Genomic DNA, 26,473 nt, shown 5'->3' with positions numbered 1-26,473 from the left:
GCAAGGGCAGGGTTGGAGTACACAAAAGCCCTATCCAAGGTGAGGGTCTTATGTTTCAGTCATGTCTCCACATCTAGGTGAAGAAGAAGGAGACAAAGACAGAGACAAAGATGGGAGGGGGGATCAAAGAAGGAAGGAATAGAAGTCAGATGAAAAGATGGAAAGATGGTAAAATAAAAGAAGGGTGGATAGAAGACAGTAGCAGAAAGGAAAGGAGGAGTAGAAGGAAGGGTAAAGAAAGGAAAATGGAGAGGAAAGAACTGTTAAGAGAGATGTAATTTGCACTAGTAGATGGCTCCACACCCATGTGCATATGGGCAGCACAAACTGGACTCTGGGTTATAAAATCATTGGGGATGGGGGGTAAATGCGCTTGGGAATAGGGTGAATCTGAGTAGAGTTAGGGGGAGCAGTGGGGATGTTATAAAATGCATTTATGAAATCCTCAAAATTAATTTTAAAAAAAGATGGAGAAAAAACATTAAGGATGGAAAGGAAGAGGAGGGGTAGGAAGGAGGAATGGATGGATGAAAGATGAATGGGGGGGGGAAGAAAGATGAATGCGAGTGGAATCGACGAAAGGAAGCAAAGATGGATAGAGGGTAGGGAGGGGTGAAATATGGGTGAAAATGATGAAGGAAGAATGAAAACAGAAGATAGGATGGGTGGAAGAATAAACATTAGCAGGAACAGAGACAAGGTTGAATAAGGAAGGGAGCAAGGAATTGGCACCTGTAGCGGAGTTGCCTTGCGCTGCGGACTCCAGGGCGATGCAGAAGGAGCCTAGCAACAAGCTGAAGCTAAGCTGCCGCCACATAGGCGGCGGCGGCGGCGACATTTCTGCCTCGGCGCAGCCTTACAAGAAGGTGGCGTGAGGCTACAGCGGGACCATTACGAGCAGTGGCCGCCGCCGTCACCACCGCCGCCGCCGCCGCCGCCGCCGCCGCCACCACCACCACCACCAAAGTCTCTGAGAAAACTGCGCGACACCTCTGCCTCGGGCCCAAAGGCCCGGGCGCTGGCCCGAGCACGAATGCGCTTGCGCAACTCTCTTCTGTCCCCTCCCTATCGGGGTGGAGCTTGATGGCGCCGGACGTCTGTGCGCGATCAGTCCGGGTGGGCAGAACCTTAACCGGAAACACTGCTGCTGTGGCTTTCCCTGCGTACATTTTACAGTAGGCAGTGATAACTAGGGGCTTGATTTCTTTCCAGCCCATTCTCCAAAGAAGCCCTTTGCAAACTTCCATTTTATTCCTAAAAGGATCTCTTTTTCTCTTTATTAGCTCAACAAATCCTTATTAAACACTGCATGCACGCGCGTGCACACACACACAACCACAACTTGTGTGTGCCCTCTCACACATACATGCATTTATACCGGATATTGTTGACAGTAATGGAGTTCTCAGTGCCTGTTCTGATTGAGCTTAAAATAAACTCGGAGAATGTGCCTGGACAAAGTAAAGCTGAGGGGAAGGGTCTGATTATTTTCTATGAGGTAGTTTAGTCACTATCACTTTACCTCACTGGTGAAGTGATTGTTGAACAAATATTAGAAGGGAAGAAGCAATCCAACTGACGTCTGTAAAAAGAGAGAACAGCAATTACGCAGCAGGTAGTAGACAGGGATGGTGGCTGGAGCCAGCCAGGAAGAAAATTCTGGAGAGAAGAGATGGGCACAGTGAGTGGGAGTCAGACTCCTGTGGCAACAATTACCTACTGTTCATTTTTTACTGAAGACCAAGAAGGATATGTCTTCTTTCTACCAAATGGAGCTCTGAAAAACTAGATCCTCTATTGATGAGTCACACCTAGTCCCCCACCCATTAAAAATCTAGCACAATGTCAAGCACACTAATGAAAGTTTTGTATTTGTTATTGCAAAAATATTGATATTGTGGCATCTTCTAGGCAACATGTTAAACTAAAGGCAATAGTTTCTTCTCATATCAACACCACATGCTATATGCTACTAATATCCTCATTACTGTTCAAAACTGAAAATTATGAAAGCCTAAATTTCTTAAACGAAGGCATTAATCTAGAAAATGTGGGACAGTGTGGCTGTCCATGAGGGGCATACCTCTTCAGGGGGTAGACACACAGTGTTTATAGTTCTTTGGCAGACTCTTTTCAAGTTCATAAACAAGGTCTCTTAGCACCCTCACATCCAGGCTTAGGGTAGAAAGAAACATAGGAAATAAGACCATGAAAGACACCCTCAGTGTTTTCCACAATTATGGCCATGGTTCAAATCCAAACAGAAACATCACAGAGACTCAACTTCCATTACAACTAGAGAGATTTGGAGGCCAAAACACAGAGTAGATGGCAATGGTGACCACAAAATGAATGAATCTCAAGTTTAAGGGATGGTAAATAGTCCAGTTTAAGGAAAACAAAGTGGCCTTCTTGGCTGTAGACTCTCTAGCCTTGAATGATTACTACTATTGAAAAGTCAGAGCTGATATTTTCTAAGTACAACAGGTAAAAATATGAACTGCCCTCCATGATCTACACGCAGATTTTATTTCATTGAACATTTTAAAGGAAATCATGTAACTTCACTAAAATCCAAAACCTTTAGCTGAAACCATCATAAAATCAGGCCTCTGTCAGCTAGAGAAATGGCACAGTGGTTAAGAGTTCTTGTTGTTCCTGAAGAGGACTGGGACAGACTCTTATGAGTCACATCCATACATAACTCCAGTTCCAGGGAATCTGAAACCCTCTTCTGACTTCTGCAATAACTCTAAAATAAAAAAAAAAAAAAACGGTGATACTTCTCTGTGGCTCAGTGCCAAATTGGCATACAATAGGCACATCCGGAGAAAATAGGCCAATTCTTTCTATATAAAATTTATTCAAAAATATTAAACAAATTTCTAGAACGTTAAATAATTTGTGACTGACTCATTTCTCAAAAACTAAGTAAAATCTGTACAAGGTTGCCAATCATACCTGTAACCCTAACACTGAGGACTGGAGAGAGGGCAGAGATGGTAGCATCACTGGGCCTGGATAGTTGCCAGCCTAAATGAAAAAAACAAACAAACCAGGAGCTCCATATGCACTGACAGACTATATATCAAAGAAGCAAGGCAGAGAGTAATAGTGACAGATACCCAAGACCTCTGGCCTCTGAGCATGGGTAACACATGCATGCACATTCACAAAAGATAACTGACTCGACACTTAAACATGTATGATGTTTGCTATGGAGTTCCTTTAAAAAAAATCTGAGGAAAGAAAGAAGAAGAGCAAGAGTAGACATCAGGATCAATTGAGCCATGATATGTGTGTGTGTGTGTGTGTGTCTCTGTGTGTGCGTGTATGTCTGTGTATGTGTGTGTGTCTGTGTGTGTGTTTGTGTGTGTGTAGATTGTATGTGTGTAGATTTAATCATTTTACATAATCAAGGGTTTAAAATATGCACATAGAGGAAGAGATAAATGAACTATAATTTCATCTATCATGACAAGAAATCAGCAGACAATGTCTAAAGTTGAGAAAGCCACAATATAACATACAGAATTATACATAAGATTTACATTGAAATAAACTCTCAAGAGTGATGTGAGAAACATTTGAATGAAAAGTCTCACTTAAAGATATAGAAAGACAGACATTCCTTTTGTGTCAAAAGTGTAACCTTTGATTATGTGCTGAATTATTGACCCTGAAAAGATATGAAAAGATACACCAACACTCAACACCACAAAATATATCATTATTTGGAAATAGGGGCTTTACAGAGATAACCTTTGTACAGTGTGTGGTGATCCAGCATGGTTAGTGTCCTTATACAATAGAGAAAATTAGAAAGTTAAAGAGACAGCTCAGTCAATAGAGTGCTTACTGGATAAATGGACCAACCAGAATCCAATACCTTGGCACCTACATAAAATGGCAAGGTAGAGCAGAGCACATCTGTAATGCCAATACTGAGGAGGGAGAGACAGGAGAATTTCTGACATTAAATGGCCAGTTATTCTTGGCCAGTGGTAAACCCCAGGTTTCTTAAGAACCTGCCTCAAAATAATGAGAGGAGAGATACAACATGTCAATCCCTGGGCTCCAGATGCACACATGCAGGCATATCCACACAAAACATACAACACACACACACAAACTTACATAAAAAAAAGATGGGAGGGATATTGAAGACAAAAACACACTAAAAGATGTATATGTGAAGAGAGATAAATGAATGTACCTAAGGAATGTCAGAGACTCTTGTAGAGCACAAGCCAGGGGCTTGCAAGCCATGATCCTTCTTCCTCCATGAGATTCGGAGAGCGCATGGACTGCTGGCTGACAGCTTGATTTCAAACTTCTCCTCATCCAGAACTGTGGGACACAATTGTCTATGCCATATGATTTGTGGTACAAGTACTTTAACAACTTTCAAACAATTTGAACTTAAAACAATTGATGGTACCTGTGCTCCTAGTTCCGCGGAAGGCTGAGGCAGAGGAAGTAGGAGTGCAAGGCAGCCTGGGAAACTTACCAGAACCTGTCTCAAAAAAAAAAAAAAAAAAAAAAAAAAAAAAAAAAAAAAAACAACTGACAAGAAACAGTAAAGGGCAGGGAATGCATCCCAGTGGGAGAAACCAGGCCTGACATATAGATGGCCCAGGGTTCAATCCATACATAGAGCTTTAAAACAGAAAGAAGACCATATAGTAAAATCTTAGCCAGCCCTTACAGACCCTAAGCATTTGTGCTGCTTTCCAAATCAATTACCTCACCATAACCTGGGTCCAAGCTGCAGAGCCCATGTGACACCCTCACTCATGTCTGGGAGGTTTAGGGAAATGTAGCAGCCTTCACGTGCTTCTACACTGTGAAAAATCCTCGGGAGCAGATCCAAGGCACTCATGCTCATATACTGCAGAAGTCAGTTCTAAGACTCTCCAAGCAGAGATCAGGAGTGCTCTTGCCCTTAGAATTGTACTGTATCTCTACCTATGGCACAGCCTCAAAAGGAACAAGAAAGGAGACAATCAGTAATTAATTAATCCTCTGTAACCCTGCCACTGTGGCAGGAGGAGGATTTGAAAAGAATTTGAGTCTTTCATTTGTTTGGGTTCCAGGGATCCATATAAGGATACTTCTTTGTGGTAGGCTCTGCTCCTTGCCACTGTCTCCCCCAAAGAGTGTGCTTGGGTTCAAGTGCACACTGGAAGAAGAAACATGATGCCAATAACATTTATAAGAGAGAATGTCTCACTTCGTGCAACTAGGTGCCTGGGAGTATACTCGGTAATTACAAGGGCACGTTTGGGCTCTGTCGGCTCATGAAATTATGTCCCCAGTTGGAGGATACCCAGCATTGCACCTGACATTGAGTGTGCTAAACATCCACTTCAATGTTCTCAGAAATAGTTGTGCACAGATGCACAAAGCAACCACCAGACTCTGCTCTCTGGCTTTCTAGAAACCATGGCTGGACACAGCCAGGCCTGGGTGACCATGGCTTGTAGTAGGCCATGCTGCGCCGAGCTGCAGAAGATGAAAGTGAATTGCATCACCAACCAGACTGTGACTCTGTCTTCCTTCCCTAAAGGTGCAGGTGCAGCCCCGAGGCATGCTGGGAACAGAACGGGGGATGCAATTCTCTCCAGTCCTGACCTCTGTGGAGCTACTGCCCTGAGTTACACATGGTGACAAATAAAAAGCCAGGCACACCTTGCTTGCTTCCTTCACGTGTTCCACATCACCTTCTCGATGGTCCTGGTTTTCACTCCCCTCAAGTTCTGTCTAGCTCTCCCCCACGTTCCTCTCTCTATCTTTCTGAGCCCAAACTTTTCCCTCAGGCTATTGATTTGGTAACCCAGCTCAGCTCCTGATGGGCAGAAGGTAGTAAGTAGTGTCTAGAGCACACAAGCCCAGGGCTACTGCTAGCAGTGGGCTAAAGCAGAGATTCTAGAAGTATCCACCAGGGGACGCCAAAGTGCAGGTGTTCAAGTACTCACACTGAAAGGCAACAGATTTCCCCACTTAAAACATAAGCTAAAAACCAAATATTTAAACCGCAAATGCCTAATCAGCTCTTTGGAAGTATGTCACCACTGTCACTAAGTGAGCAGGCTCCCTCTGTCACCATCGCACTTACTGCACTTGCTGTTTTCTCTGAATGAAGGGGGCTTTTCTGGTCACCACCCTTGGCTCTCTAACACTGACCCAGGAAGGGTTGCTGACTTTTCAACCTGACCTATCCTTCCTTCTGTTATAAAGCCGCTCAGGGAAGCGCAGGAGTGAAAGGGGCGCTGGTGAATGCTGTCCTCTGGACATAGCATTGTTGTTAACCATCGTTACCCCTGTAGCTCTGCTGCTTTGCCTAAACCATACTCTCCAAAGGCTAGGCTTATTGGCATTCAGTCACAGGAGAGGGGACTGAGGACATCTGATCCTCACCTCACACTACAGACACTCCCCCTTGTCACTCTTCCCAGCTGCCTGTGGTCCCAGGAGGTGCTGGAGCATGGGGGAGGAGGAGATGAGAGACTCCATCTTTGAAGCTTTGGAGAAGTGGCCATGTTAGCTGGGGGTAAGACTTTTAATGGTGCAGCTGCTTGAAGTCACTCATACTCCTGTAATGAGATCTAGTAAAGGCAGTGCACTCTAGTGATGTCCCAGGAGAGCAACCGCTAGTGTACCAGAGTCTCAACTTCCAGAATGCCTATGCCCAGATGTACTGAGAGATGTGTGTCTCCACTAGCAACTGAGAATGGAGGCTCTCCAGCTAATTCTTGGTGGCATTCACTGCTCTGGACACCTCCTTGAAAGAGGGAAGCGTAACATACAGAAAACAGTAGCGTGGGAAAGCCTCTTGTCCAGTCATAAGAGAGTTGCACTAGAAATGAAGAAACTGCACAAGAGTTGGGTGCTTCTTGCCCTTGAAGAAGACCTGGGTTCGGTTCCAGCACACACATCAGACAGGTTACAGCCACCAGACGCACATCCCGCTTCAGGGAATCACCCACCATCTTGCTGACATGTGCTGTATACCCACGAAGCTACAGACACGCAAGCATGCACACATGTAAAATAAACACTGAAAGAAAAGAAAGCTTGTGTCTGTGAGCTTTCCTCTCTTCCTCAAGTGGAGGCCGTGGCCTGGCCCTAGCATGTTCATGATGGGCCTGTGCAGGTTTCTCTCAGAAACAGGAACTGCCTTGACCTTCAGAAGACCACCTGTGGGTTTTCTGCCTGACCTGGGGATGGGTCAAGTGAGTCAGCTGGCCATGGCGACCTACCCCTCTCAGCCCACCTCAGAGTAGTCTACCAAGTCCACTGCCCTCTGAGGGCACCTTGGCATAGATGGCATGCCTTAGAAGGGCACAGCATGTGCTGGTGAGAGGGACTGATTTCTGCTTTCCCTTGCAATATCCAGCATGTGGCAGAAGCCCATAGCCCTCCATTTGGCTTTAATATCTCCATGGCTCAGCTGCCAGGCTACTGCTGAGGACCTGTGAGGGTTGCTTGGTTGCATTTGAGGCTACAGCTGTGTTGATCTTTGGTGACACTCACCTCTGCCTTCTTCCCTAAGACAAGGCCTGTGTACACTAGCCAGTCATCCCTCCTAGCCCAGAGGCAGCCTGAGACCACCTGCTGGCTATTACATCAGCTCCTCCTGAAGGTACATGCTGGAAACAATGTTTTCAGCCACCTCTTCCAGCCAGCTGGAAGACTTCCTTTTAGCTAATGCCTTTCTAAAAAACAAACAAACAAACAAACAAACAAACAAAAAACAAAAAAAAACAGAAAAAAAAACAAAGAACAAAAAAAAACATGCCACACACACACCCCATAAAAACAAACACAAACCCCAAATCCACCACTTTTCAACTGACTTTGTGTTTGCAGGGGTTGGGGGGCTGTTTCCTTTAGAAGCTGCTGGTGGTTCTTGGAATCCTTGGGGGAGGGGAGGAGACTAGCTGTGGGGCAGCAATGCTGTGTAAAGTTAAGTTTGGGGCCCGACTCTTTGCCACATTGATGATCTCTCTGTAAAGTATAGGTGGGGTGCACACATCTGAGGCCCTCATGAGCAGATCAGAGTTGTTTTATGGGCTTGATGTTCACTGAAAGGGCTGTTTGAGGTCTACTGTCTGCCCTGTGAATAAGATCAGAAATTGCAGTTTCTGTGTGTGTGTGTTTGTGTGGTGTGTATTGCATGTGCACACTCAGGTAATTCCAAAGCTCGGCACAAAGTGTATACCCTTAAACAATTGCATGCAGTGGCTCTAGCTGCCTAATCTCTAGCTCTCTATCTTATACTTCCTTCCCCATCTTGGGCTGCCTACCCCTTAGTCTATGTCTGGGGCAGGAGCTAGCAAACTTCTGAGCTCCCTGCCAAGGACTTCCAGCTTTCACCCCTCCTCCTCTCTAGACAGACCCTTTAGGATCTCAGAACACGGGGATCCTGCACACATTTTTGCTCCCAGCTCCAGAAGCCCACACTGAACAGTGGGTGAATGTCTTTCTGCAGCCAGGAGCTGTGAACAGCAGCCAGGCACTAAATGTTTGTTGGGTGCCAGCATGTATGTTGTACCCAGGATTTGGTTTTTCATGGTACCAGGTAGCCCACCAGGACTGGCCAAGTCACGCAGCCTCAGAGTGGTGCAGAGAACCTGGCTGATGTACTTTACAGGCGGGTACATGCACCTTACTCATGCCAGCCACTAGGGCCTCCTCTGGTTCCCACAGCTGGATTCTTATGTTCCTGTACCCTGGGTTTCCCTACCCTCACCTCATAGCCTCATGCCACATGGGGTTTGAAAAATGAAGCATTTGCTAATTAATGCCCTGGGAGAGCACACACAGTGCTCCCCCACTTTTCAATATTGCCTTGTTCTCCTGCACAGAGATAGAGATACAGGGCTGCCACTCAGCCAGTCTGCTAGACTGCTCTTTACAAACTGCCTCACTTCCCACCTTTTCCAAACACAGTTTACAAGAACCCTCAGAGATCCACAATGTCCTGAACTCGGATCACTGAGTGTTCAGAAGATCACTTCAGTCTGGGGTCTTCAGAGGAGAGCTGTGTCAACCACGATCAGGTTCTAGTCCTGTTTGAGACCATCACACCTTGCCCCCTTACCCATCCATATGATGTCAAGTATACCAGACAACTGGTATCTGACCGAGTGGGAATGAAAACAATCCTCCATGATGTTATGTATCAGGCTACATGGGAGAGGGTGGTAAAGAGGCATCACTCACCTTCCCAGGCCAGAAGACAACAATGCAGTCTTGCTCAGAATCCCACTTTCCATCCTTGACGAGGAATCACATGAAGTTTCCCTGTGACCAAGGCATTTGTGGAAATCAAGGAAGGCAGATGAAGATGTAGACACTCCAGTCACTCAGGGATTAGCGCCTCTCCTCTTCCCTCTGATGTGCTGGTGTCACAGGATTCCAGCTACAACACAGTTTAAATAAGACACTGAGACAGACAATAAGAGAATGTGCAGATTTCAACATCAAAATCACTTACTATCCAAAGACCTGCAGTGTCTAACTGAAGATGCTCATTTCCAGCACCTGTCAATTAACCTTCATAACATTACTTCACTGAGCAATAAAAAAGGAAACTCTTTAAAGACACTGAAACTTGTGGTCAGACAGATGGCTCCGTGGTTAACAGTACTCGCTGCTCTTGCAAAGGACTCTGTTTTGCTTCCCAGCAGACACTTGGCAGCTCACAACAGTCTGTAAGAGCAGTTACAAGGAATCTGACACCCTCTTCTTGCCTCTGAGGGCACTGCATGCATGTGCTGAATACACATACATGCAGGCAAAACATACATACACAGAAAGGTAAGTAAATCATTTTTATAGAGAAATGAAGTAAAATTGCAATGTCTCAGGAAGTAATAGGACAAAGAGCCCAGTGGAAATTTCAAAATTAAAGATCTGATCTCTGAAGCACAAAGAAATCAGCAAGGTCATCCCATCCGCAGCAGAGATTAGTGATCGGGGCAAGGAACCAGGGGAAAGCATGTGGTGAGAACAAGGACCAGTTTGAAAACAGTTTGGCAGTACCTTAAAAATCAAAGGCTTGCCTAATAACACTAGTCATTCCACACAGAGGGATTTACCCTGGGAGAGGGAGAGAGAGAGAGAGACAGAGAGAGAGGGACAGAGAGAGAGAGAGAGAGACAGACAGACAGACAGACACAGAGACACAGTCAGAGAAAGAGCACTCACATACACCATAAAACAGAACAACGCTTCAGAGGCCTGAGAAACTAAAGAGAAAATTCCAGGGTCTCTGCTATAGTGTTTCCAAAAGCTGAGGGAAACTACAAGGAGCAAGAAGAGAAAAGGTACAAATTTTGTCAAAAGACATGAGTTGGCACATTTCAGGATTAGAAGATTAAATACAAATAAATGTACAGCCAAACAACATGAAAGGTCTGAGAACAAAGGAAGAATGCCTTAGAGCAGTCAAAGAGAAAGGATTCTATATCGATATGCCTAAAAAAATTAGAAAAATGGGGGGCTTCTCATCAGAGCCCTGGGAGCCCAGGAGGAAAAGGGAAGAACCTGAGGAAAGGTGAAGAAATGCCTCCCAAGTTATCTGCCCAGAAGGCAAAGCATCCTCTCCTCCACTCCTGCTCCCTCAGCAGGACAGAACTTCCACCATGGAAGGAGCTTGCTCACTGCCCCTGCTTCTGATCACCCTTCATCTTCAGTTCCCAGTGAAGTTGGAGGAATGAGCCAGCAGATGGCACTGTGAGGAAATGCACTGCTAAAGACCTTGGGAAAACACTGCCTAGTGGCATGTCATCCTGCAGGAGGGCCTTTCTCCTAGAGCTTTCTGGAAGCATTATTTGCAGCCCTTCAAGACCACCCTCCCTCATCACCTTAAATCCACCACCACCCTGTCCTTCTCCTGCTCCCTCTGTTCACGTTTCATCATTGAATGATCAAGGGGACAAGACATCCAGCAGCCCTATCAGCAAAGTATGCACCTGCAGGGAGCATCTAACAGGACCACACAGCCTGCTGATCTCACACTGCTGTGTGTCTTCATGCTGGAAGACAAGCTCTCCTGAATCAGGCTGTGCACTCACAGGTGCCAACAGATCTCAAGCTGCCCTCTAAGTATTTACCATGGATGGAGGTAATTACCATACAGACAGGAGACTAATGCACAAGGGGCCAGTGGAAGCATCTCCTAGGAAGTGCACTGTGGGGAACGAGATACCACAGGATTAAAGATGAATCTGCTGTGTGAAGGCAGCCACGGGGGCATCCTAGTGCTTCTCAGCTGATACCCTTTCTGCTTTCCAAAGTACCCATCATTCCTACATTCCAGTCAGTCAGTCAGTCAGTCAGTCAGCCAGTCAGTCAGTCTATCATTATGACCCCCATGGCCCACTGTGTTTCATGTGCTAGAAGGATGTGACATGGACACTGAGGCTCAAAAGAGTACAAATATTAGAGAAAGGTTTTTTTTTCCTTCCCGACTCACTGATCAAGACTGTCAGGTTGTATCCCACCCTTCCAACCCTGCTTCTCTCCTCCTATATTCAGGTGAAGTGGATCAAATAAAATACTTTGCTCTACTAACTTCTGTGTCTTCCTCGATGACCCAAGATGATACAGTTGCTTCTGTATGCTCTAGGAAAGGTCGGGGTCAATTAAGGCCTGGTACAGTATTACATTGATGCTATAGAGAAAGCATGCATGATAAAGTCACATACAGCCAGCAACAGGCACAACTGGCTGCCTGGTTGGTACACCTCCCACCTTAGATATTTGCTGATATGGCTGTCCTGGATAGGTGGGCCATTTGTTGTTGAGAATATGCAAACACCTTGGGCAGTTGGGAATGCTTCCTGTACAGAGTCAATTTAACACTGTATGATCCTGGGTATAGTCCCCTCCTCCTCCCACTCTGATTCTTCTCAACAGCAGCAGCAGCAACAGCAGCAAAGGAATGGTCAGAGGCAACAATGAACAACACTGAACAACCAGATCCACATGTTCAGACTAGACATATCTGACAGAAGAGACAGCATCATGGCCTCATTATGGGTACACAGAATACAAGGACAACACTCATCTGCAGAATGGAAATGGGGTGGCATGAAAAGAATAAGGGATGCTACCCTAACAAACCAGCCTATATTCTGCTTTGTTTCAGCCCCTACCTTAGTTTTTGACCTGTATCTATGACTAAAGTGGTATCCAGGTCCCCAGGAGAGAGAATGCTGCAGCATCACAACATGGAGATGCTTGAATTGACACAAACCTCATTCCAAAATGACCTATAGCTGTGTTCTGGGTCATGAAACACCAGGAAAATGGTAATAACTCAAAAGAGGTATTGCATACACTGTCCTATGTAAGGTTTATACCTGGCATCTCAATGAAGTCCGTCTGAAAGGTGACTTCAGTAGGACCTCATGTACATATATTCTGAACAAATGATATCATTAGATTCAAAATGGGAAAATCTATTTCCTGTGGATTTGCTTGTTGGCTTTTAGTGAGTAAAAACTTCTAATCAACATATTTCATATTAGACTGCTGTCTTAGTTAGGGTTTTACTGCTGTGAACAGACACCATGACCAAGGCAAGTGTTATAAAAACAACATTTAATTGGAGCTGGCTTACAGGTTCAGAGGTTCAGTCCATTATCATAAAGGTGGGAGCATGGCAGTATCCAGGCAGGCATAGCACAGGCAGAGCTGAGAGTTCTAGATCTTCATCCAAAGACTGCTAGTGGAAGACTGACTTCCAGGCAACTAGGGTGAGGATCTTATACCCACACCCACAGTGACACACCTACTTCAACAAGGCCACACCTCTAAATGATGTCACTCCCTGGTCCAAGAATATACAAACCATCACAACTGCAGACTTAGTGTGAATGTTGGGTTATTTTTTAAAGATCCTTTTAAACTGTAGGCTAATAGCACAACAGAAAATGCTAAACAAAATAATCAGACAGCACCAATGAAGAAAATATGTAGAAAAAGGAACAGGAGGATTATGACTAAACCCAAAACATTCTGGCTTCTTTGAAATGGTCACATTCAAGTCCCTTGTCTGTCTTCTACCTTTTCATGCTTTGAGTTTCCAGAACAAGCTTGCAAGTGTCTTCTAGAGGGAGCACACTAGTACAATTTTTGTCTACAATCGTTTTCTCCAGAGCCCGTTCACCAACCTGAGTCATATAACCAAAGATCATGACCACTGGTCATATGCCACCTGACCAGGGTTATGCCACATGGGTAAGAGTCTCATGAACTGAATATTAGAAGAGGAGGATGGAGCCTTGAGGGAAAGGCAATGAATTCATCCACCTTAAAGCTGACATAACAGCTTGGGGACATGTGTTAATTACTTTCATATTGTTGCAATAAAATGCCAAGTCCAAAAGTAACTAAATGCAGGAAGACTTTATTTTAGCATATGGTTCCAGAGGAATGGAATTCTCATAGTGGGGAAGGCACAGTATAGTAGCAGGAGCAAGAAGCTGGATGATATACACATAGGAAGCAGAGAAAATGAACCAGAAGTGTAATGAAGCTCTAAGCCATCAAAGCTCACTCCGAGTGATTTGCTTTCTTCAGCAAGACTTGATTTCCATAACCTCTCTAGCCTGTACCACCCACTGACAGCCAACTGCTCAAATAGATGAGCATATGTAGAACATCTCTCCTTCCAATTACTACAAGCCAGGTCAAAGAAACTCAGAAAGTCCAAATTCTGCTTCTCCAGCATGTCCCCTGCACGATACCTCTCCAATGAAGTGAAATTGCCTGCCAGGCCTGCAAGCTCACTGGGGTGCCAGTTCTTCTCATCCACATAGAACACGTGATGAAAAGAAAACCTACCCCAGTAGACTAAATAGTCATCCATGTCTAGGGTTCCTGAGGCACAGCTTCTTGTCCATATGAAATGTCAAAACCAGCAATAAACAGACACTTATGCCAGGAGTGTCTTGTGCATACAGACTTCAAACGTGGCCCTTGTCATTCCAATCACACAAGACACAGAAGGGAAAATGTGCCAAAGGTGTTCCCCACAGGAGGAAGCTGGACTGGAGTAAGAGATGTTTGAAGGGCTGACACAAATTTGGATCAAGGGAACTTCTGAAACCTAGGACTCATGATAAAACTGAACCCTTGCCAGTGGAGGGCATCTTTATCCTGTATTTCTGAGTCAAAGAAGCAAGGGAGAGGTGACAGCAGCATTTTTTGAGGTGCACAAGGAGTTGAGACAAAGGAGTTATGGGCTACAACAGCAGTTCTCAACCTATACGTTGAAAGCCCTTTGAGAGTCACATATCATGTATCAAATATTTACATTTTGATTCATAATAGTAGTAAAATTAGAAGTAGCAATGAAAACATTATGAGTGGGGATCCCCACATGTAGTAAAGGGTCCCAGCATTAGGAAGGTTGAGAAGCCCTGGGCTAGGAGCGTAGAAGCTGTGATGGAAAACATAGTGCTTACTGAGCAGCATCCCTAAAACAACCATGCAAGAGCTATATGGCATTAGGTGGGGAAAGGAATGAAGAGATGATCCAAGAGATCCATGTTCTGAGAGTACTGGAGAGTGTCCACGAGGCACTATGAGAGCAGTAGTCAGGAACTCGGTCTATAAAGAAAATGTGGTCTGAGGGGAGGTGTCAGAAAGCAGATCATTCCAGGATTTGCGGCAGTGAATTGTCATTTCAAATGAAAATCAAGATACAGACTTTTTTTTTTTCTGGTGTCCAGGGAAAATACCATTAGACCGACTGGAACCCAGTGAGGTCATTCTTCCAAGACCTATCTGATACTGCAGCAGAAGACTAACATTGTACTTTCATGCCAGGGAATAGGCCAGGCTTCTACAGTTCAATCTGGTCCCCCCAGGAAGTGTGTTACAGTGTGTACCCCATTCACCATACTCACTAAAACATATTCTCAGGGCAGCGGAGAGTTAGGATAAGAAAGCCCTTCTATAGCTCCCCACTAGAAGATACCTATTTCAAGGACTTGCTTCCTTGGTCAAGTTCCAGCTGTTTGGCATAGCAGAGTACAGGGGAAGGAGCAGTCTATATTCAGGCTGTCCTTGTTCATGATACGGAATTGTTCTTAGCATGTGCTCAGGGATCAGGAGGTAGTCAATAACCACCCAAAAAGAGGCCAGCACAGAAGGGAATCTGGGCCACCAGTGGACTTTAAGGACCCAAAACACTGTATTAGATTTTTCTCTCCCTTGCCTTAGAGAACAGAGAACTCAGAACCCCTTCCCCAACTCCCAAGAGTTTACTTAGGCAGAGTCTTGAAGGATAAGGCTCAATTGCTAAGGTCAGCCTCCTTTTCTCCAGGCACTACTGTCCAAAAGTACCAATGGCCCCAATCTTACTAAGGCTTATTTCAAGTGTGGATTTGGCAGCCAACTCTGCATTTGATTTTTAGTTGGGTTCCATGATCCTAATGGAGGAAGCAAGGAGATCACTGCAAAATGCTACCAAAGCTTTTGTTTGAGACAAAAGTGCCTAAATCCTAGGTACTACATAGTAATGTTATGTATGAAAGGAATGGTTCAATTAGCACCGAAGTGGGACAGGTATTGTAAAGCATGAACCCTGAGAAGTTAAAAGAAACTGGGACAATGAAGTGCATCACCTATAGGGCCCTGATACACACTGGACAATAAGAATGAAGAGAGAGAAGATTGACATCCGGTGTTGAGATACCCAAACAAGACAATCCAAAAGACTAATGGGGTAGGGGTAGAGCGTAGCTTAGAAACCTGTGTGTGAAGAATAGCTGGAGTGGAGATATGCAGGACAAGCTAATCCAGAGGCTCAGGAAATCCCTCAGGCATCAGATGAAGACTGCCCTCAGGCAGTAACCCTGGCAAATGAGAAGAGGACCTTATTTTCTTCTAGGTATTGCAGAAGTAGGGACCCAGAGTTGGCTGCCAAATCCACACTTGAAATAAGCCTTAGTAAGATTGGGGCCATTGGTACTTTTGGACAGTAGTGCCTGGAGAAAAGGAGGCTGATCTTAGCAATTGAGCCTTACCCTTCAAGACTCTGCCTAAGTACACCTGGGTCCCAGACAAAAGTTTTTGGTATTTTTGTAGCATTTATGTCCTCTATGGTGTCCCCTGGAGATTACTCTCAGGATAGGATTGGGTCCCTAAGGCCCACTTTCCTTCTCATTTTGCCTCTCTAACTTAAGGATGTGCCTCACAATCTGAGTGCCTTCTTCCAAGTCCACCTAGTGTCTCTACAAGCCTCTTTGATTATACCTAAAAGGTCCCTGCCCTGCCCTGCCCTGCCCTGCCCTGCCCTGCCCTGCCCTGCCCTGCTCCTCCCAAGCCCCACCATATCAATCCAGCAACACATAGGACACTGCCCACATTCCTGCCTCAGCTCTTAGTCCTGCTCCAAATGCCTTACCTTATAACCCATGGGTCCCATCTACTCTGCCACTAGAAGCCTTACCTTGCTCTTCCAGGAGCCCACTCTCTGCCCCAGCTAGACCACAGCACTCACAGGCTCACCCTGCTTCTCCTTTATCTTTGCTTCTAGTTTTAACCTCAATATCCTCAGCCCTACTTCTTCATTAGCATCACCCCACATTAGGTTAGAATTTGCTGCTCTCTTCCTACTCCCGACATCATTGCTCCCACTGAATCATCCATGGAGGTGAGCACTCAACACCCAGCCCTACGTCAGCAGTCTGAACTTTATTATGACAGTATTCAAAGCTCTACTTCATACTTCAATCACCCCCACTTCAGCATGCATTTCTCTGCCCTCCAGTGGTCCTGCACCATGTTGTATTAATATCCAAAGTTTCACCCCCACTTCATATCTTACCATTGACAACCATCCCCATTACTCCTGAGACACAGCTCACCTCGGTCAGCACTCACAGCTAAGCCCACCACTCCTACTTTAGCATACAGTCTTGCTCTTCTCTCTCCAGTGATCCTCTGTCATAGTATGTCAATATTTGAAGTTATCCCTCCCCTTCCATAAATTAATACCTATGGCCCTTTCCCAGTACTCTGTAAACCCTAAGTGCCCAGGGCAACACTCGAAACACCACCTACATCTCCTACCTCCACACACACAGCACTGCCCACCACTTCAACCATAGTGTGCACAGTCCCGCCCACCATCGGACATCAACATACACAGTACTACTACTACGTATCACTACTAACCCAGAAAGCAGTGCCCTTCCTGTGTGCCGCTCCTACATCATCACATGGCCAGACTCCTCCTCCTTCACTTCCTACATCACTATTCACAGCAGTGCCCTCAACCTGTACAGCATACACAATCCACACTTTTGTCAGCATACACAGCCGTGCCCTATTCCTTCAGTAGCCTTCTATCACATTATATCAGGATTTAAAGCTCAGTCCTGCTGTCACATTCACAATTCACAGTCCTGGCCAGCACTTTAGAGACCCAAGTCAGTACTAACAGTCTCATCCACAATCTCGCCCTCATATCTCAAATGGCACTGTCCTCTTTCAGCGTTTCTGGGCCTTTATTATAATACTATCCAAAGCTCTGTTCCTACTTCATATGTCACCAGTCACTGAACCACGTTCAACCTCTACTTCAGCATGCATAGCACTGTCCATCACGTCTAATTCGGCTCCCACTCACAGACACTCCCTCCTTCCCCTGTATCCCTCCAGCAAGTAAAGCCAGCATCCAAAGCTCAGCTCTGTCAACAAAATCTCACCACACACTGCCCTGGCTGGTACTCTTGAGGCCCTGACCACTTTGCTGAGTACTGACAGTCTGGTCCACCACTTCAGCTTGCACAGCCCTTCCTTCTCCTTAAGCAGATCTGGACCGAGTTAAGTGGGGATCCAAAGCTCCGCCCTAGTATCCCAATAGCTCCACCCACGCAGGTCTGCACTCACGCTAGGCCCAGATTCCAAGCACCCGTAGTTCCTAATTGTTCCCAAGGATTCTTCAAAGCACAAACTCCCATTCCCAACCTCTATCAAGTGCTCACAGCCCCACCCCACCCCACCCCAATGCCTAACCTCGGGATTCAAACAGCTTGGCCCTGGACCAATTTTAGGCCCCTCCTCAACAAGCCTCTTCCCTCACATCCCCAACCCCGCCCCTCCTGCTGCAGTGCAACCTACTCCTACTTTCATGGGTTTTTACAGACTCCTCCGATTAAATCCCTCACTCCTTTTCTCACTTCTTTCCCTTCCCAACCGCCTATTACAGACCCTGACCCACTTTATTTGCAAGACTGCTTTAAGAAAACGGTGTCTTCTAGCATTCGGTAGCTTACTGCTTAATTACGCAAGTCCATACCTTCCTATCCGGGTTGCATAGTGCCTGTAGTTCTAATTGGCTGCGAATGTTTACACGTGTAAATGGGCGTGGTGTGCGTGCTTACGTAAATTGTGTAGGTTCGGGCGCGGAAGTGTTTCTGGGTCTCATCTTAAAGCAGTCAGAATTAAAGTCCCAGAACGCCAGTTAGAGTTAAGGCTGTAGCCAAATGCTTTCCTTTCTTTAGAGCGGACGTTATCCACCCACTCTTAGGAGCCTTTGGTACTGGCGGCCTTCCAGGAACGCTGGAAGACAGAGGACTGGGTGTAAACAAGGGTCTGCCGCGTGATCAGTGACAAAGCTTAGAGGCCCACAGCACCCAAAGGACACAGGTAACCTGTTGCCCCCATCCCCCACCCCATTGAGGACACCCCAGCCTCCAGCTTCCCCGACTGCTGGGCCAGACCAAGACCGGTCTTTGCATGCCCCATCTTGCCAGCATTTCACTGTTTCTCCTAAGTGATGCAGTGTGGATGCAGGCGGATGGAAACCAAATGTGCTGCTCCAGGGCACTGTTTCTTCCTTACTTTTAGGCTACGAATTCACTGACACTCTAGACTATGAGGCCTTTGGTATTATGCCCAGTCTAATATACCAGTTGACACTGAAGGCACTGGGACTTGGTAGACCTGAGCATTTCCATGCAATCACATTCTATGTGGCATCATTTTTCTCCTGTTAAATTGCATGTTTGACTTAATAACGGGAACCAGTTGCAGAATTAACTTTCTACATCAGGCGATTCTTGTACCAGACAGAAAAGGATCTTCCCACTGACATGATAGCAGAACCAAGCTGTGAGTGAGATTCACAGCCCTAACTCTTGTTCATCTCTAACGCTTGGTGAGTCTTTCCTGTTGCCAGTAGCCAACAAAACTAAGTCTTACTTGGTGTTTTTTTTTTTTTCCTTTATCTACCTTCTGCTTATGCAAGTGGAGAAGCAGAAACAAACTAAAAAGGGCAGCTTCTTCATCCACAGAGCAGGTTTATCTGCAGAAAGATGAGGACGAGTATTCAGTAGTTCTAGCTACAGAGCAGTGAATGAAATGGGAAGAGGGCAAATATTTAGCGTGGGCAGCCAGATTACAAGGAATCCTGAGGATTCTTGTGAGATGGGTGGATTCTGGGCTGGTTGGAACATGAGCCCTTGGCAGGAATCAATAATCTAGATAGTCTTCCAGACATGCGCACAGAACAATCAGATCTGGAAAGAAAGGTTTATGTTAATTTAAAGGTTACAGTCTGTCATTGGGGTAAGTCAGGGCAAGAATTCTATCTCTGAGAACCCCAAAGGTCCAGGATAGTTGACTCGATTGATCTTCCTGTGGAGTTTTTATCTCCTTTAGGGTCCACAATCCTTCCCCCAACTCTTCCATAAGAGTCCCCAAGTTCCATCCACTGTTTGACTGTGGGTCTCTGTATCTCTCTGAGTCAACTGCTGGGTGGAGCCTCTCAGAGGACAACATGCTCCTGTCTGCAAGCATAACAGAATATCATTAATAGTGTCACAGAGTAGTGCTTTCCCATGGGATGGGTCTCAAGTTGGGCTGGCTATTGGTTGCCCATTCCCTCAATCTCTGTTCCATCCCCATCCCTGCATTTTTTGTAGACAGGATAAATTTAGGGTCGGAAGTTTTGTGGGTAGGTTTGTGTCTCTATTGCTCCACTGGGGCTCCTGCCTGGCTACAGGAAGTGGCCTTTTGAGGTTCCATATCCCCAATGCGGTGAGTCACTGCTAAGGTCGCCCCCTTTGATTCTTGGGAGTCTCCCTTATCCCAGGTCTATCTCATCCTGGAGATTCCCACACACACACACCTCCATGCCCCTGTCAGTTGGAGGTTTTCATTCATTCTCATGGACATCTGATCATCTTTCCTGTCCCTCCCCACACCTGATCCTGAACACTCCCACTCTTAGGCTCAGAGGTTAAGAGCAGGACATTATTAATCTGTGACAGGAAACACATTGAGTTCAGTGGAGTTTCAGGGCACATGGGAATCATCTGGGGAAGGCAAGACCCAATGAATGTGAGCCTGAAGAGCTGAGCTGTGGTGTGTTTCTATTTTTAGGCCCAGAGACTCTGAGGAAAATGAAGTTTCCCTGCTTATCCTTCCGGCAGCCCTACGCTGGTTTAATCTTAAATGGAGTGAAGACTCTGGAGACACGTTGGCGTCCCCTGTTGAGCAGCCTTCAGAAATATACCATTGCCATCCACATTGCTCACAAGGACTGGGAGGATGATGCATGGCAGGAAGTTCTGATGGAGAGGTTGGGGATGACCTGGACACAGATTCAGACCTTACTACAGGCAGGAGAAAAATACGGCAGAGGGGTGATAGCTGGTAAGTGAGGCTGTACCAAATACGATGTAGACAACTCCAACAGGCTCCTGCTTGATAGATTGGTAGCACTGTTTTGCTGTTAGCTAGAGGGCGTGTTCTAAAGATTCCAAGAAGACTCTCTAAGGACTGCCAAAGTCACTTGAATGAGGTGAATAGGTCTGGGTTCCACAGACTCAGTTACCTCTTAACTCTAGGCCTCATGTAGCATTAGACTGTGTGTGCATGAATATGTGCAAAAGGCATGGTCTATGACAGCATAGGCACTGAAAAAGTGGAGCATTAATAGAGTAAGGCTGCTTGCCTGGCTTGTAATGCCTCTCACAAGAACCTTAAGTAAGACACCAATCACCATCTAATACGACTAGTCACCTACTGACCTAATTGGGAATCTTATTGACTGTAGGCTTCCTGGATAAGGCTGGTTCTCTTTCAATAAGTAAATACCAGCCTTAGTAGTATGCTAGAACCTGACTGTTCTTTAATGCAGGACTCAGGGAGCATAAGCCACCCTCTTCTTTTTCCCAAAGCCTGTGGCTGTCTCACCCAGGATTTCCTAGTTCAGATGGTTCTGTTTCCAATGTTCAGTGAGAAAAATCCCAATTTCCTATCAATCATTTTGATTATACACTATCAGTTGACCCTGCAGTTACAAAGATAACCTTGTTGTGTAGAAGAGACTACATCTGTAAATTTCTGTCTTTGTGCCCAGGACTTATTGACATTGGAGAGACTTTTCAGTGTCCAGAAACCTTAGCTGCTGAGGAGGCTATGGAACTGGAAACTCAAGCTGTGCTAACCAACCTGCAGCTGAAGTACCTGACGCAAGTTTCAAACCCCAGGTGGCTACTGGAGCCCATACCTAGGAAAGGGGGAAAGGGTATATTCCAGGTAGACATCCCAGAGCACTTGATCCCACTGGAGAAAGAATGAATGCTCTAGAAAACAACTGAAGAATGGCTCTGCCAGTAGATCATCAGAGTGTGCACCTCCAAATCTCAATCTGGATGACTCGAATCCACTCCTACAGAGCACAGCTCATGAGGTGGGTGCTGTTTCCAGACTGCTCTGCCCTCATGAAAGGGATGGCAGTAAACACATCCCTCATGCTGTGGCTCTGCCAACAAAACTACAGAGCCTTGAGAATTTTGGCCTTTAGGGAAAAGGAAACGTCCCAGGAAATGATATTTTGCTGAGGTTCACTTTAGTCCTGCTGTTTTCTGGATTGAACAAATAAATCTGTTAATAGTTACGTATTTATAAAGTGTCTCAGCTCCCTGTCTCTTTTCCCATGTCTTTATTGCAGTCAAATCTCATGCAGTACATGAATAGCATCCAAGGGCCCATGGGACAAGTCTGGGAGCAGTCACTGAGTTAACCCCAATGCACTAAGTCTGTGATGAAGAGGGAATCAAATGGAGAAAGCAAGCATTGGCCCATCCTTGCTCCTATTCTGTGGAGACAGTCCCTCAAGCAACCAAAATTGCGTGTCAGCCAAATACTTATTACCTAGAGAATCCTAAATATTACTCAGGTACCATGACATTTAAGTATTAGATGTTAGTGTTTATCTTGTAGCAAGTTTTAAAACTTTTTTTTTTAATTTCTTCTTCTCACAAACAATATATCTTGATCTCAGCTTTACCTCCCTGCACGCCCGCCAGTCCCTGGCAACATTCATAGATTCTTTCCAAATATTCCAAATCTGTTCCTCTGTCTGCAGCCGCACTTCAAACGCCTTATCTCAGGATCCACAGCTCTGCCCTGCACTTGTGCCTAATCTACCACTATCGACTTTGCCCTTGTTCATCTGGAAGCCCTGAAAACTCCTTCCAACTCCTTCCTCAGAACTCCCAGGCCTGCCCAGCTCCTCCAGTAGACACTTCAACTCTCCCTCAGAGATCTCATTGTATCGGGATTCAAAGCAAAACTCCCTCAAACTTCCTAGGTCCCTTCCTGCCAATACATGGATCTTGTGTACTGGTCAGTATTCATGGACTGTCTTCAACTCCTACCTCACACCCCAGTTACAATCTCTCTTTGGTAGTCCATATGTCTGCCTCCCTGGGTCAGGATTCACAGCGGTGCCTCTACTTCCTACCTCAGAACTCACAGCCAAGCTCTCTTGCTTCCTCAGCCCTTCCAGTGCTACATCCTTACTCTCAGCCCCACTCATATTCCCATATCCCTGTCCAGCAATGTCACTAGTTAATGTCCTACCCTGACCTCTATGTCGCCACTCAGAGCCTCACCCCCACATTACCTCAACACTCCAACCAGGGCTAGTGCTCCTTTTGGACCCCAGCTGTTCCAAATACTCATTGTCCTGTCTTGCTCCTTCCACAGCCCCGCCACCCAACTCATTACATCAGGCCACAGCTCTCCTCTGTACCTTTTCCAGACCCTTCAGCAAGGCCTCATCACACTCAGCACTGCCCTTGCATGGCTACATCCTGTCTCTTTTAATCTTCTGTGCATTTTCTCAATTCTCTTTTCTTCCTGGCTCTGTACTACATACAGAGCTTGCCCCAGCACTAAATGATCAGAGTTCCCCACACACTGTTATGTCAAACATACTTTCCTAGAGTTCAATTCAGACTACTGCAAGCTCATATAAATGACTTTTCAGTCCTTGATGTGGAAGGGATGGCTTTGGGCCTACTTAGCCAAGTATGTTTTGGTTTCCCACACTGGGGCCTCGGGTATATACTTATGTGTAGGACCAGGTACACATGTTGCTATGTGTCATTTTATACTTCTTGTATAAGAGCTGTCAGAGTTTGGATAAAAGCATCAGAGCTTATGTCTGGATATTCCAGTCAACTGGGGATGGGGTGTGCACTGGAATCTACATCAGCAGTCATAGCGTGTGGGCCGGAACTTGGCCATGTGTGCTCATCCCTGGCCCTAGACATTCATTCACCTGAGTATAAGAGCCATCCACCCTTGTACTGGAAATCTGTCTGCGAAGCATGGAGATGGTAGACTGCTGGCTCATGTTTAAGACTGACTGATCCCTAGAGTTAAGTTTCTGGGACACACTCTTTCTGAGAAAGAGGAACCTTTGGCTGAGAACCTGTGAGCTTGAACCTCCACAAACCCAACTCTACCTGTAGTTTTCCCTCTTGCATGACTCAGGGTCCATGCAGGACTGGCCAGAAGCCAGCCTTGCCAGCACATGCCTCATACCAGATCTTTATACACAGTATCCTTCTAAGTGTGAGTACACACAGGCTGAAAGCCTCAGTGGTTCTTCACATGAACGAGGACATCTCGTTCATGTGAAGCCATGAGGTTGTGAACTCACCAAGACACAAGATTTTGAGGACTGCTGGTCTGTGTGGCCTATGACATATTACCTCATGTGTTTTGCCAATTACGTTACCACCAACACGAGTCAATGCACCAAACCCTTTCCTGCTCCTGTATCTGAAGAGATGTCTTCAGTCTGGTTAGGTGTTGTTTTTCTCCCATTAGATCCTGCCTTCTTGGGATAATATCTCAATCCACTAACTGAAGATATTTTCTGACCTGCTGACAGATGCCTCATGTGTTCCAGAAGCAAGTCATGGGTGAGGCAATCATGACTGTTTCTCAAGACATCTGTTTTCATATCTCTTCTGGTTAGCTAAGTGTACTGGTGGCAGTGACATAGACAAGCATGAAAAGCAGGGACAAGCATGAAAAGCAGAGGCACAAAGAATGTCCCTCTGTGCTAGTGCCAATTCATGAAGCTCTAAAGCCCCCTGCCTAGTAGGCCTAGGGGTCGCTCTCTCCTGTGTATTCCCCTAGGGAATGGTGACCTCTGTCATCACTGACCACTCATTGTCCTCTCAGTGCTATTCTCTACAAGGGTCTATCCTGTCCTGCTAGCTCCTCCAGAATCCTGTAGATAGGTACCATTTATCTCAGTGTCAGCCCTTTACATTAATCATGTCACCAAGCAGGTATACATTTGTCCTGTGCAAGGAGAGGCATTGCATCGTCAAGTTCAATGGAGTGTCAGGTAACATGGAACGTGGCTTTGAGTCTGAAGAGATGGGCTGTGACATGTTTCTGTCCTGACCCAGGGTGTCTGAGGAAGGGCAGCATTGCTAATTCCTCCTCCCAACAGCTTTAGGTTGGGTTTGCCCTAAAATGAATCAGACTGCGAGTTGTGTTGCTGTTCCATGCTGAGTCCCTACCAGGAAAGTACTGTCAGCAATCACAATGCTCATAGAGATGGCAACACCATAAAACAGGGAAGTGGACAATGGCCTGTAAGGAGATTGAGTCCTTGCCCTGGCCAGGGTGCAGATTTGACAGCATGGTGACAGATGCTCCCTGCAATTGTGAAGGGCATGCTGCTGATAGCTTAGGCAGGAGTCCTTAGGGTCTCTTTTGGTGTGATCTGCAGAATGTTTCTTGAACCTTCCTGAAACAGCCATCTTCAGGCCTACCAGAGGAGCTGGGCAGGGTTCCACAGACTGGAATAATTCCTGCTCAATCCTGAGCCTCTGACACTGTTTGTGGCCCTAGAGCTAAAGTCTGGAAAGAGTCAACTCGTGGTATTTTATTGTGTGTACATGACTGTATCACACTGCAATGTATGTGACAGGCAACAAGGACACAGGATGGTCTAGAGTGGCTTTTAAATCTTGATCCCTTGTTGATGAGAGTGTAGTGTGTCTCCACTGTTGGTATGGAGGAGGGGCCAGATATGGTGCAAATGAAGCAGCTAAATCACCGCCCTGCCAACTCAGTATTGCAGTGCAGACTCTAAAGCCAAGGCAAGACTGAGACACATTTTGTTTGCAGAGAACCACCCACTGTGTTATTTCCCAGATCCATCCAGACTGCTATGCTCTCATGCAGGGGATGACAATAAATACTTCCCTCGTTCTTTGCCCCTCTGGCCTTGAGAACACAGACCCAAGTATATTGGCACTCATGGAAATGGAAAACTACCAGGAAATGACTTCTGTGCTCAAGCTGACTTTGGTCCTACTGCTGTCTGGGTATTCCAGATATGTAACATTGCCTGTCTTTGCCTGAACCCCACAGAGACACTCCATGCATGCTTACCCATGCTGACATTTCAGTCCAGGGCCAGGCACTGAGCTGACATCCCTACCCTGGGAAACTTACGGTGAAGAGAAAAACCCATGGAGAAACCCAACCATATCCAGTCCTTTTACAGTGTAAGAGCTCTACTTAGAGACTCGCCCAGGCAAGGAGGAGTGAGTCTCACCCAGATATTTATCTTAAAAATCCTAAGTACAGCTCTGGTTCCTTGGGGTGAGTGAAGAAGTTTTAGGTGGTGGACATTATGTAGTAATACTTTGCAGGTTCTTTGCAATGTTTCTAAAGTCTGTCTTCCTCATGCATCAGGCAATTTTCCACCCCCAAGAGGAGGGGCTGACATCTCAGGGGCCAGGGTATAGTAGTCTTCATCCCTTAACAGATAGGCACCTAGTTTGAAGTGTGCTTAGACAGGACTAATGGATGCTTGGTAGGCACCCTCAGCTGCTGCCCTGAAACTTCCTGGTAATACCTGCTGAAAGTGGGGACCCAGGAGAATGGACTCCCCTGTTCCTAGACACCTCAGTAGTGTGAGATGACACCACCAGGTCAGTAGCCACACCCTTCTGCACCATGATGCTGAGGGCATAAAAATGCTGCTGCTGTCCATGAAAGGGCTAGGCTGACCCAAGTGTGTGGCAGGCTAGGTTTGGGGACAGTGTCCAGGCTTAGATAGAATCACACACAGGCTCTAGGCTCAAATTTAAGATCTTAATTTACTGCCACA

At 46.0% G+C, this 26,473-nt stretch overlaps 2 protein-coding genes across 3 annotated transcripts in view; one reads left to right on the top strand and one right to left on the bottom strand.

Moving 5' to 3' along the window:
* Positions 1-9,427, bottom strand: part of Ids (iduronate 2-sulfatase) — a 29,659-nt gene extending 20,232 nt beyond the window's left edge. The window contains exons 1-3 of one of the 2 annotated variants that reach the window (XM_085838165.1): positions 9,229-9,427; positions 4,217-4,350; positions 1,523-1,582 (exon numbers count right to left, since the gene is read on the bottom strand). Coding sequence is in view for 1 of the 2 variants with exons in the window: in XM_021153363.3 (XP_021009022.1) it covers positions 733-838 (106 nt within the window). In the remaining variant the exon portion in view is untranslated. Of the gene's footprint in view, positions 1-732; positions 1,021-1,522; positions 1,583-4,216; positions 4,351-9,228 lie in introns of those variants that run through there. The other variant, XM_021153363.3, reaches the window with a different exon arrangement.
* Positions 9,428-18,426: 8,999 nt separating this feature from the next.
* Positions 18,427-21,941, top strand: Eola1 (endothelium and lymphocyte associated ASCH domain 1). The gene is made up of 3 exons (XM_021153794.2): positions 18,427-18,678; positions 20,416-20,688; positions 21,398-21,941. Exons 2-3 carry the CDS (start codon positions 20,436-20,438, stop codon positions 21,616-21,618), a joined length of 474 nt encoding a protein of 157 aa, XP_021009453.1. The 5' UTR covers positions 18,427-18,678; positions 20,416-20,435; the 3' UTR covers positions 21,619-21,941.
* Positions 21,942-26,473: the final 4,532 nt, after the last annotated feature.

Source organism: Mus caroli, unplaced genomic scaffold, assembly GCF_978045245.1.
Source record: "Mus caroli unplaced genomic scaffold, Mus_caroli_1 scaffold_5, whole genome shotgun sequence".
Taxonomy (NCBI): domain Eukaryota; kingdom Metazoa; phylum Chordata; class Mammalia; order Rodentia; family Muridae; genus Mus; species Mus caroli.
Note: the sequence above shows the minus strand (reverse complement) of the source record. Positions and strands in the feature narration are given on the sequence as shown.

What these genes read in the sequence shown, in the direction of transcription:
- Eola1 (XM_021153794.2), top strand. Translation starts at nt 20,436, where the DNA reads ATGAAGTTTCCCTGCTTATCCTTCCGGCAGCCCTACGCTGGTTTAATC. An exon ending in CGGCAGAGGGGTGATAGCTG is followed by an intron (nt 20,689 to 21,397) that starts GTAAGTGAGGCT and finishes CTTTGTGCCCAG; the next exon opens with GACTTATTGACATTGGAGAG.